At 38.3% G+C, this 12880-nt stretch overlaps 2 protein-coding genes across 2 annotated transcripts; one reads left to right on the top strand and one right to left on the bottom strand.

Annotated features, from left to right (window-relative positions):
- The first annotated feature begins 1036 nt into the window (after positions 1-1036).
- Positions 1037-2178, top strand: LOC142643402 (zinc finger protein 7-like). Its single transcript, XM_075818015.1, has one exon. The coding sequence runs from the start codon at positions 1182-1184 to the stop codon at positions 1743-1745; it is 564 nt and encodes a 187-aa protein (XP_075674130.1). The 5' UTR covers positions 1037-1181; the 3' UTR covers positions 1746-2178.
- A 978-nt stretch (positions 2179-3156) lies between these two features.
- On the bottom strand, positions 3157-10096 carry LOC142643401 (TIP41-like protein). Its single transcript, XM_075818014.1, has 8 exons — positions 9806-10096; positions 9145-9330; positions 8913-9003; positions 8535-8651; positions 8386-8445; positions 8247-8288; positions 7779-7907; positions 3157-3489 (listed from the first exon to the last, which is right to left on the bottom strand). The coding sequence occupies exons 1-8, from the start codon at positions 9943-9945 to the stop codon at positions 3379-3381; spliced, it is 876 nt and encodes a 291-aa protein (XP_075674129.1). The 5' UTR covers positions 9946-10096; the 3' UTR covers positions 3157-3378.
- Between the last annotated feature and the right edge of the window lie 2784 nt (positions 10097-12880).

Raw genomic sequence — 12880 nt, 5'->3', positions numbered from 1 at the left:
TGGATCTGCTAATTTCAGACCAAATCAACTTTTATTTAGGGTTTTATTATTTAGCACATTTTTTAGGTATTTCCCTTGTTTTTAGGTGCATTTAATGCTTTTTAGGTCAAACTTGATTCCTGATATGGTAAGGTATCAATTAGGAGTTATTTTAGAATATATTTTCTTGTCTGTCAAGTTTTGTAGAGTCCTTAAATAGGCCCTGAAGTCTGTAAACGTTTTTTAGAAAATTATTGAATAAAATTCAGAAAAGGTGAGGCTTTGCTCTCTTTTGGTTCTTCAAGAACTGTGAACTTATCAAGGATTCTTCCTTGTGGCGTTCAAGCTTTACACCTTTGGTTCGTGATTCTTTATAATCATTGGGTCAAGGTCAACTTATACCTTTGGTTCGCGTTTCGATTATAAACGTTGAGTCAGGGTTTCTATCATAAATCTGATTTTTAGCTTTCCTGGGTTAAATATTCCAATATTTTTGTTGGGTCTCAAAGCGTGTCGATTGAAGTTCGCATCAGTAGCTTACCCCTGCATCACTTCATGCTCCACAATCTAGTGATTTGGGTTTATCAACCAAACAATCAGCCCTTCTAGAGCCATAAACAGTTTCCTCTGTCAAAAATTTTCAGCTTTCAAGCACCTGGGTTGATCCTATGGTTTCAGAAATTACCAAAATCAATATACACATGCACAAGCACCATGCTGAAGTCACAAGAATTCAGCCAATTGTACTGTTTGCTTGGTGGGTAAGAAGCACTAATGGCAGGCAGTTCAAATAAATTGGTAAGATTATGGTTTTGACTAACGAGGATTTGTTTCATCATTGCCAACCTTGTATTTCTTTTGTTACTATAAAGAGAACCATGTAAAGTTATAGTGATTTGAGGACAGAAAGAAAGGCAAAAGATGAAAGTGGGGAATCCAAAGCTATAGAACAACAGTAAAGATGACATAAGCAATGTCCCCTGAAGCACCAAGCATCACTTGGTGGGGTCACTGAATGGAGATAAGATAAAATAAAATAAAACCCTCCAATCTCACTTCCCATACATTCTGATACCTCTCCCCACTTATTTACTCTTCTTCTTTGATCTAATTCTTTGAAGAGTTCAATCATAACCAATCCACAAAGCCTCTCTATTCATTCCATCACCTGTCACCTAATTGAAATTGGAGAGTCTGGAGACATGATCTTTCAGGGAGAAGAAGCAACTGAAGTAAGAGCAGAAAAACGGCAGAGTGAAATAGTGATCGATGACGATGACAACAACAATGGAACTGAAGATAATAAGCCAGGAGAGTGGCTGAACCTGAGCCTAGGGAGGAATTTGCTCTCAACAGCAGGAGACTCTGAACCGCAACCAAAAACTGCTACCAAGGTTTTTTCATGCAACTTCTGCATGAGAAAGTTCTTTAGTTCACAAGCATTAGGGGGCCATCAGAATGCTCACAAGAGGGAAAGAGGTGCAGCCAGAAGGTACCAGTCTCATAGGATGATGGCGATGATGGGATTGCCTATCAGCACTCCCATTTCGCGATCCCTTGGCATTCGGCCCCATTCACTTGTGCACAAGCCAAGCAGAGATGTAACTACAATTGGAGCAAGATTTAATGATACCAACACAGGTTTTGGAATGGCATGGATGCCCTTCACGCTGGAGGATGCAATGGATTCGATGTGGCCAGGCAGCTTTCATTTGGATTCGCAACTACCAGAGCCACAGAAGCTTGACTTAAATCTGCGGCTCTGACCCATCCATCCTACCTCAGTTTGGTTTATTTTCCACTCTTTTCTGTTGGAACAGCTTTTGATTTTCTTCATCCATCAAGTACAGAAACTAACCAAGGTAGGATCCAAAGTTCAAAGTTCAAATACTGGTTGGTGGTTCTGCCTTATGAAACTAGAAGAATAACCAAGAATTTCCTACCACTTATGCCGGATGTAGCACAAGCAACCCTAAGTTATCCCACGTTGTCGATGCCTAAAATAATTCCCGGTGCAGTACACATTACAAAGTTTTTAGAGAGTGCCTATAATCCTAATTATCAATTTTCAAGTTTTTTTTTTTTTATTTTTATTTTTATTTTATTTTGCTTTATATATGTTCAAACAGCATTATGGTGATAATGATTCAAATGTAATGAAGTACCTAAGGTGATCAGTATTACCAACTCTACAATTCATATTGGTGACGCCATGCATTTCTGATGAAGTGGGAAAAAATCCAAATTAGCAAAAAGTCAGCTTTCCTGATAATAATAATGTTAAAAGATCTACGAACAAAGTACACATCTTGTCCTAACTCCACCTATAAGCTGTACTAAGTGGAGAAATAGATGATTATGAAAGAAAGAATTCAGCACATATCTTGTCCTCAGCCTACAAGATGTACTAAGTAGAGAAAAAGATGATTAGAAAATAAAGAATTCAGTACACATCTTGTCCTAACTTAGCCTACAAGGTGTACTAAGTAGAGAAAAAGATGATTGGAAAATAAAGAAGCAAGAATTCGGTACATATCTTGTCCTAAGATTATGACTAATAATTTTTTATTAGTAAGTTACACACGTGGGTCATGGGTCTTGAACCAATGACCACACCTCCCCCCCCCCCCCCCCCCTACAACTTACAAGGGGAGGAGATTCTAGTTGAGCTGGAGCACTCATTGGTAAGATTGTGACTGATAATCCTGTGGGATAAATTTTATCTATCAGATCGAACAACTTAATTTTGGTTAAAAAATGCGCACATGGTTTACTTGAATGCACCAGCCAATATGCCACTCTCAGTTACGAAGTCTAAATACAATGTATTCGCCTCTAGCTACTTTCTTCATATGAAATTGAGCTCTTGACAAATTTCAGGGATCTAGAACTACAAGACAAGATCACACATCACAAATTTTCTAAATTGGCAGTGCGGGAGCTTAGATTTCAGCAATTTGCGTTTCATCATCTTGGGTGTTATGTACAAGAACCAAGGGCATTTCCATGTGGATTTTTTTTTTTGATAAGCAAGTTTGGCACCAATGGGAGAGGGAAGGGGGAGATTTGAACTAGTGAATTCATCATGAGGTATGGTCCCCAACCAATGTGCTACCCCTTGAGGTTAAATTTCCATGGAAGTCGAAACATACATAAGCATTATCAACTTATATTGCATTGCTTTTGCTCCCCAAATTTTTCATTGAAGCTATGGTATAAACATCACAGTAAAATTTCTCAAGCCATAATTTGTGTAAATGTGGTGAACATAACAATAAATAAATAAAACATGAGAGAATAAGCAACAAGAATATGTATCAGAGTTTAGGATGTTTAAATTCTCTACAACCACCACAAAGGAAACAATTGAGTCCTTTTTGTATGAAGACAATTATCACCTTACAAATTACCGGGAATTTTAAGCTTTTGGGTCTTGTGCATGATGACAGGAAGCCTCTGGCTGATGATACTTGGATCACTATAGGCAGCAGAATCCGAAGGGTGTCCTTTCTGCACCACATTTAATCATTCAATGCATTGAGAAAAGAAAAGCTTCAAAATCATGACAATACAAAGGTAAAACTGTATATCTTCTTAAATATCTAAATGAGTTGCCAATGTGAAGAGGAAAAACAGAACAAGGGAACAGATTGAGAATGCAAGCTGGTATGACTGACTGATAGTACAAAATCTACACCTAGCACAAGCAGTCAAAAAACTTAAAACATTATGTTACGCAATTTCAATGATATCAATGCCCTGACTTTGCACTCACTAAATAGAGTAGAGTTCAAACTAATGTTTACCATACTCCACTTCTGCAGTGAGAGTCAGTGAAGTTTTATTACATCAAACTTTCACTGCCATAACTCAACATAAAATATTAAAGGCCATGTCAAAAATCATCTGCCAAAATTAAAATTCACAAAAACACATGACTCAATCTGAAACCTAAATGAAACTGAAGCTTTGGTTTCAGAATGCTTCTGTGTTCACCTCCCAATTCTGGCATTCTGAACTTTTATTATGTGGATCACAAATGAGATAGTGGAGAAAAGTCTGATATTTTTCACGGTTGTGTCACAGGGAGTCTAGAGCTAGAGTTAAATTGTCATTCATTGAGGAGTTCTAGGACTTTTTATGGTTGTCTGTAAACTTTTTCATGCTATTTCAAAAATTAATATGGTCTGGAGTGATGCAAGAATTGAAGATTAATTTGTTGGTACTTCGCAAATTTGTCCATTCAAGATTACTTTATGGAGGCCACATGTGATTCCAATTGAAGCAGAAGTCCTATGGTTTTGAAGGTCATATCATTAGAATTTTAGTGTGAAATAACTTTTAATTTAGGTATCTTTATTTTACAAATTATGGTTACTTTCATAACCAACGTTAGAACTATATCTTATGCAACTTCTGTGGATTAAGGACAATTTGGTAATTGAGTTCAAATTAGAATTTTTTAGGAGATTCAAAGTGTTCACAGATTTATTTTCATTCAGTTCAAGTTAGTCTTTGATTACCTTTTGGAGGCAGGGCGTATGGCAAGGGGGAAGAATCCTTTTCGGTTTGAGACATGTGGTTGAAGACGGATGGGTTTGTTGATAGAGTTTACTCATGGTGGAATCGCCATTCTTTCTCGGGCGCACCTAGTTATGTGTTTGCTAAAAAGTTGAAGGCTTTGAATGAAGATATTATTCAGTGGAACTGTAGAGAGTTTGGCAATGTAAGTCGTCAAAAGAAAGAACAACTAGGGGCCTTAGATTATTTAGATGCTAAGGAAGTGGATCTTGGACACTTTGAGGTGGAGTTCAATGAGAGAAATGGAGTGAGGTCTCAAGTAGAGAATTTTCTTTCTTTGGAGGAAATCTCTTGGAGACAGAAATCGAGGATGTTGTGTATCAAGGAGATCGATAATCGTACTAAATTCTTCTACAAGGTGGCTAATTCCCATAGAAGGTATAATCATTTGAGTTTTTTAGAGGTAGATGGGGTGATTTATGAGGAGGGAGCTGAAGTGACTGCTCAGGTTGTTCAATTTTATAAAACCTCGTATCCGAAATCAGAGGAGTGGAGGCCTTTTGTGGAAGGTTTGGAGTTTGATCAAATTGGAGGGATGGAGAGGGGCTGGCTGGAAAGGAGGTTCGAGAAGGAGGAGATACTGTTAGTTGTCATAGAAATGGAAGGAGATAAAGCTCCAAGTATCTGGCTTCTCTATGGCCTTTTTCCATCATTGCTGGAGAGTTGTGGAAAGAGATGTCTTAGCAGTTTTTGAAGAGTTCTATCAGCACTGTAATTCGAGAAATCTCTTAATGCTACCTTTATAGTCTAAATTCCTAAGGAGAACGACCCCTCTAATATTCGAGATTTCAGACCTATTAGCTTAGTGGGGAGTATTTATAAGATCTTGGCCAAGGTTTTGGCAAATCGTTTGAAAGTGGTGTTAGACCAGTTAATATCAGAATCTTATAATAGTTTTGTGGGAGGAAGACAAATCCTTGATTCAGTTCTTATTACCAATGAATGTGTTGATAGTTAGGTGAAGAGTAAGATTCTGAGGGTGATTTGTAAGCTAGATATTGAGAAAGCTTATGACCATGTGAATTGGGGGGCTCTTCTGAATTTGTTGAAGAAAATGAGCTTTGGGGAGAAATGGTGTAAATGGATTCACACCTGTATAACCACAGTTCAGTTTTCTATGCTGGTCAATGGGTCTCAAGCTGACTTCTTTGGTAGTTCAAGGGGTTTGAGACGAGGATCCGTTGTCTCCCATGTTATTTTGGGTGATGATGTGGGTGTTTAGTAGGATGGTGAAGAGAATGGAGGGGGCATGATTACTCAGATGCTTTAGGGCTGATGGTAGGAGGGGTGGAGGGGAATGTGTTTCGCGCCTGTTGTTTGCAGATAATACTATTCTTTTTTGTGATGCAGACGTGGAGCAGCTCCTACATGTTTGATTGTTACGCAATTGTTTTCAGGCTGTGACTGGCTTGAAGGTTAATGTATCTAAGAGTGAAATGGTTCCTACAGGGGAGGTGAATAATGTGCATGTTCTGGCAAAGATATTGGGCTGTAGGGTTGGGTCTTCGCCAATGACTTATCTTGGTATGTCGTTGGGGTCATCTCGTAAGTCCCCCTCTATAGAGTAGTCTCTCTTTCAATAAAATTTATTACTTGTCAAAGAAATAAATTTTTTGTAAAGAAGTCCTAGAAAATACACACACATGTATATAATGACTCTTCAAGAGTTCCTTTGAGGAAATTATATTGACGAAGAAAAAAATGGGGAATTTGTCTACGGGTACTTGTGGGGAATTTTATAGTTAGGAGAATTTGTGGATCTAGGGTTTAGAATTGTTGAAGAAAGGGTTTGGGGTTGTGATAGAAATTGAAAATTGGCTGAATGAGTTATTTGGTGGGTATTTGGTAGAAGAAAGTATGTGGAGTTCATTGTAGTCAAAGGCAAGCTAGGTGCTCTTCTAGGCGCTCGCCTTTATAGCTTAGGCGAGCAAGGAAAACACCTTAAGCCATGAAAAAGAAGCTAAGGCGAGAGCCTCAGGTATTTTATTTTTTATTTTTAGGGTTTTAGAAGGTAAAAGAAAGTGCTTGATTTGGAGTTGTATGGAAGAATGGCAAGAGAGAAGTTACGATGTTCAGTGGATTTATAAACAGTACCACAAGACAGAAGACAGGAAAAGAGAAAAGGAGAAAAGAACACATGAAGGCCAACTTGCCTCAATGCCGAAAACACTCCATATTTTTATTAATCAACTTCATCTCTCCTTTGAGTACATTGAACATGAATATATATATATATATATATATATATATATATATATATAGACTTTCTTGTAATAGTAGTATCAGAACTCTTAGTTTAACTAGTAAACTAAAAACCTAATGAAAGACAAATTTGGACAATAAGAACATATAACCTAAGATACTAAACATTTCCTAGAAAATTCTAAACTCAACCGAACTAATAAAATACCCTCAATTTGCAGAAATTACAAATTTCCCTTGAATACAAAATTGACGATAATTTTTTTAATAAAAACCAAATAAAAACTATTTTAACCCTTTTTTCGATAGTTACGATGGGGGAGGGGGGGATTTGGACCTTGGACAAGGCTCTTGGAAAAAAGTTGTTTTTAACCCAAAAACACACATAACTAGAACTTTAAAACAACGCAACTTTTACTTTATTTGGGCTTCACATGTGGGTCCCATAAAATATATCTTGAATAGAAGAATTCACAAAGTAATAACAAATCAATATTTCATCGCAGCATCATATTATAAAGCAACCAAATTTACAGGTATGATAATGATGCATAATTATTTTCGTATCGGAGTAGTGGCTGATCTACCTTATGGCTGGATAGAAAAATATTTGAATTTCGGTGATTATTTTTTAACAGGAGTTACTGAATATCAAAAACTTATAACAAGAAATCTGATTTTTTTAGAATGAGTTGAGAGCGTAGACATTATTGGTAGAGACAAAGTAATAAAACCCATAAATGCACAAGCACCTCTTTGACTCCAATCACAAACAAAATAAGAATTTTTTTTAATATATTTGCAACTAGATAATAACATTATCAGGCTAATATCAACAAAAAAACAAAACAACATTATCAAGCTAACATCAAGGTCAAGTCTTGCACAAGTGCCAAATTTTCTAAAGAATGGGAACCAAAAATAACAAGATTATTATCCCAACTTGATCAAAGAATGACATGATTTTGCAAGCATGCAAATGCACATATGCACATACATGAAGAGGAAAAACTTACAGAAGATAGAGCTTGAAATGTGGCTTCTCTCCAGCAACTTTCTCTAAGGATAATGGGATTTTCACCAACTCCAAAGACACAATGCATGCGAGTGTCCCTTAATCTCATAAGCACTCCATCAACTCTAAGCTATAAGAAGAACTGATTCAGAGACTAAACAAAATTTTTATAGTTCAAAAGACAGAAAGAGAAGGTGGAGATATGGCCTCTGGCCCTAACGACACTTTCCACCCGAAATATGTACAGAGTAATGAGTGAGGTAAATGGTTTAAATCCAACAGGGTTTGGGAGTTTTTTACCAAACAAAAGAACCAAAGTATATATATTTTCCAATATAATTGTCTGATTCACTAGAACAGAGTATCCCCTTTGTAAGCTTTGTTATTAAAAATAAGGTATGATGTAATAAATTCTCCTTTATTTAATATAATTTTGTGGAAAAATAGCGAAGAAAGAAAGTTGACTCACCCAGAATCGTAAGAGAAGAAACCAACAACTTGGCATGACTCTCTAGAAAAATCCCCAAAAAACAAAAAATTATTAGTCTTTAACCATCTCAAAGTTGTGCAGAAGAAGATTGACATCTAACAGAAGATGGAAAATTTACCACTTTTACAGTTAAGAGCGATACTCCATTATCAGCTAATTCATCTTCATACAAGACTACCTGTTCAGTAACAAGGGTTATTTTGGTCATGGCATGGAAATATATTCCTGAAAAAGAATTTGACTTTGTCTATACATCAAGATGCCCACCTCATCATAGAAGAGAATAGGCTCTTTCGATGCTAGTGAAACCACGTCAATTTTCTCCTCACAGTTATCCCAATGGAGACCATATGTCCCCCCCTGTGAGATTTCCTCTCTTCCATGCTGGCCATATGAAACAGCACAATATCACTATTATTAAAAAACACAAATAGACTTTTCTGTCTTCAGCAAAATATTTCTGAAATTTGCAACCCCATAATTAAGGAATGCAGTAAAAGGGAAAGTTAAACCATCAAGTTATGTAACAGATACTCATCGCAAACGCAAAGCCAAATCTAAAAGAGGAGCCTAGAGAACTCACTACAGCTGAAATCTTGATTTTAGAAAAGGGTTTACAGGGATAGAGAAAGGGGGAGCACATACCTTCTCAGTATCTATCTCAATTGTTTCACTTCCACAATATGGTGTTGTGAATGTATAGTCATAGTCCAGTATCACCTGTTCAGAGGGTTTGCTACAAATTCACAAAAGGAATTTAACTACTTAAGACCCAAAATCAGGGACACACACTGAAATTCAATTCCACATGTAGTAATCCTTCAAGACTAAAACTTGAAGAAATTTATAGACCCGGCTGTCCACACACCAAACTTACCTTCTGAATTTCCATTGTGCTGCTGCAGGGACCTCAACTGGCCGCAACGCCTCCTGCTTCCAGCCAGTTAGAGCATCGAATGCATTAAAATGAATTCTGGTGCCACTATCCAGATGTTTAAGAATTAAACAACTGTCCCCGAAAACCATCTCTGGCAAGTGAGAAGTCTGGAGCTTTTCTTCCCACCTGTATACCACATAACATAACCATCATGACTCATAGTCATAGACCCCTAACATATATATAATCAAACTTCTTTCTGGCAACATGAAGATCTCCAATTTTCCATAACTACCACCAAATAAGCCCCGTGACCTGTTGTTTGTTTTTGATGCCGAACTGGACCAAATAAAATAATCTAAATTGTCACATTAGTTTAGTTTAGTTTTTGATCCCGGTGAAGGCGGCAATTGATCCTAGTATATACAATATGACAAATTGTCAAGAGACTTTACACATTATTAACTACTCAAAAACTTCTCCTAACATTCAAGAGAACCTGACTGATCACCACTTTCTTTCGACTCTATATATATAATATAGCAAAATTCAAATTTAAATTTGCACAAGCTAAAATTAACGCAACAACAAAATCATTACATGAAATGGTTCTGTTCATGCTTTAAGAGAGAGAGAGAGAGAGAGAGAGAGAGAGACTGACAGCTGGAGGTTGGAGGAGGTGAGAATAGAGAGCTTGCGAGTTTCGATCTCCCAGCCATGGATGCGGAGACCGCGGCGGCCGTCGGGCAAGGGTTCAGCGCCGGCGGCTTTGAGTTCCTTCTCGTCTACTTCTACTTCCATTTCTTTTCTCTTTTGGTTTTATTCGGTTTTGTACGTTCTCTTTGGTTTATTCCCTTCTCTTCTCCTCTGTGAATTGTGATTTCATTTGGGTCTCGGACTCGGTCTCGGTGTTGTCTTGTCTACATGAGAACAGAGAATGGGTTGTTTCTTTGACTTTGGACCCTGACCCGCCTCCCATAATTTAAGCCCAATTACAATCCACGCCATATTCCTTCATTGTCCTTTTGCCCATGAATTGTTGTTGGAAAACAAAATCAATATATTTTTTAGGTCTAAATGCCACCAAAAAAAAAACTGGTGTTTAAGTTAGTTGCAAAAATACCCCCTACGGTTTTAATTATTTCTTATAACTTTTTGAGGTTTCTGATAGGGTATGATGAAGTACCAACCCCGATATTGTCCATAGAGGTCGTCCAGGACAAGGCCAGCAGAGCAAGGATTATGGAAACCTCGTCAATAACTATCTCATCCATGGAGGAAGAATCTTGGAAGAGATTCATATGATCAGGGGGCAAAACTACATTGTCTCGTCCTGAAGAGCCACAAACCTCGTCCTGAACAAAGGTTGTCCATAGGGGGAATGACCTTTGTTCCTAAGTGTGGTACGCTTAATAGGAAGATCCTCGGACGATACCTTCACATTTAGGAAAATTCCCGAGTGTGTGTTACAACTCTTTATTACACGTATAACTTCCAGTGACTGTTATGTAAGAAGTATATAACTCCTAAGCAGTTGTGGAAGTTATTTTTGAACCCTCACACCTCCTCGAATCCAGGGGAGGTTACAAGTTTGATAACTGTCTTTAGGACACTATATAAACGCCCATTCAGACAAAACAAAGGTACGCTTTACATTTCCTAAAAAGTTGAAACTCCAAAATTATAGAGAGAAAACTAACTTTGACATTGGAGGGTTCTTGGCTGGCGACCCCGATCACCTTTGATCGCATTTCTTTCTTTTTCAGGCCATCAAAAGACAGCGAGTAGTCCTTTCAAGTCCGAAGCATCCAGCCTACTGATTTTCATCGCATCATCAGTTTCCATACCAGCTAAATTGAGCATTGTGACTATAGGGATAAAAGGCCCAAAATGCATTTTGGGCCATGGGCTTTGTCTGAGGTTGTTCACTTGTCCAAGGACAGATTAATAGAAATGAAGATGTCAGACCCAGAGATCCACAAGCAAATTGTGACCGAGGAAACTAAGGGAGGTAATCCGAGGAGGGGTGTCTCCTCAGCTAAGCGAAGTAAGGATCAGATGGTACATCCTGTTGTTTAGAATAATCTTATAGGAGATCTTGTTGATGAAGATATGTTTCATGGGGGCACAAAGCGCAGGAACAGTTATGAAATATCTAAAAGAAAGCTGCTACCACAGCAATGAATGCTCTGTATCCAAATCTTTGGCCGCATTAATGAAGTGATATCTGAACAGTGATTTTCAGCCTTACAACTATTACCTAAAGATTTTAAGAAGATGATGATGGGACAAGTATCAACGTTAGCAGTTTAGACTTATACGTGGAGAGTGAAAATGAGAGGAAGAAGGAAGTATAAGATAAAAGAAGGTCCCGGAGAAGGGGGATTAAAGGAAGGAGGGAGAAAAAGAAAGCACTGTAGACTCAAGAACAACATCTGTAATTTGTCCTTAAGAGAGTGAAATATAAGAATCAACCTCCTGGGCTTAAGTCCGAGGACAATTTTCACTATACAAATTATTCCAGCTTCCTCCTATTGTGATTTTAGCACAACGTTATTGTTAACTAAACTCATTAAAATCTAGATTTTTATCCCACTCTCTACAAATTCATTGTATTGGGCTTTTTGGGCCTATCCCCTTCCTATTTGTGAGCTTAGGTGCAAATCGTGTCCCTACAATTGGCGTCGTCTGTGGGAAATCTTGTGTTTCAGTGAGCTTAACGTCTAGTTATGGTAAATTCAGGTCCACACCAGACAGAGTCCATGGGGTCCCAGCGTCAACATTGCTTTCTCAATCTTGAACGAGGTAGAGACTGGGAGGGAAGTGTACATACCACCCATACTAGCAGGAGTCCGTCACAAAGTGGGAGCAAAGTCTCCCATAAAGAGAATGCCAAAGCCATGCAGTTAGAGATTGATCATTTGAGGAGAAAGTTGTGTCACGAACGACAGAAGCGAACTTCGTCCATTTCTAACTCTTCTTTTGATGAAGGCGGGGATGGTAGCTACAGGCCTAGGTCAAGAACTCCCCTTAGTGAGTCATTCTTGTATGAAGATGGCAACCCTCATAACCGCAGGAATAGGAATTCGACCTGTAGAGGCTTGGGAAATGATGCCATGAGCAGAGCACTGAATCAAATTTCTAAATCACCCTTCACGCATAGAATTGAAAGAGGAAAACTTCCTCGGCATTTCACTCAGCCAACATTCACCATGTACAATGGTCGAACTGACCTTGTGGAGCATGTAAGCCAGTTTAATCAAAAGATGGCTGTACGCTCCAAGAATGAGGTTTTGATGTGCAAAGTGTTCCCATCCAGTTAGGGCCTGTCGCGATGAGGTGGTTTGACGGCCTGGGATCAGGTTCTATTGATTCCTTTAAGGAACTCACCCGGGTGTTCAGATCTTGCTTTATTACATGCAGTAGAGTCCCTCGGCCCTTGGATTCTCTGTTGTCTATGATTATGCGAGAGGGTGAAACCTTAAAAACATACTTAGACAAGTACTAGGAGATTTCAATGAGATTGATGGGGACTTTGATGATGTGGTCATAATAACTTTCAAGGTCGGCTTACCTGCCGAGCATGGTCTAAGGAAATCGTTAACGGGAAAACCAGTTAACAATGTACGCCAGCTCATGGACCGCATCAATAAGTATAAACGGGTCGAGGAGGAAAAACAATTAGGTAAAGGAAAGGTGAAGGTGGTCTCTCAGGATAGGAGGGACTTCAGGTCGG

This window comes from Castanea sativa, chromosome 7 (assembly GCF_040712315.1).
Source record: "Castanea sativa cultivar Marrone di Chiusa Pesio chromosome 7, ASM4071231v1".
Taxonomy (NCBI): domain Eukaryota; kingdom Viridiplantae; phylum Streptophyta; class Magnoliopsida; order Fagales; family Fagaceae; genus Castanea; species Castanea sativa.
The sequence above is the reverse complement of the archived record's forward strand: the minus strand, read 5'-3'. Positions and strand labels throughout refer to the sequence as shown.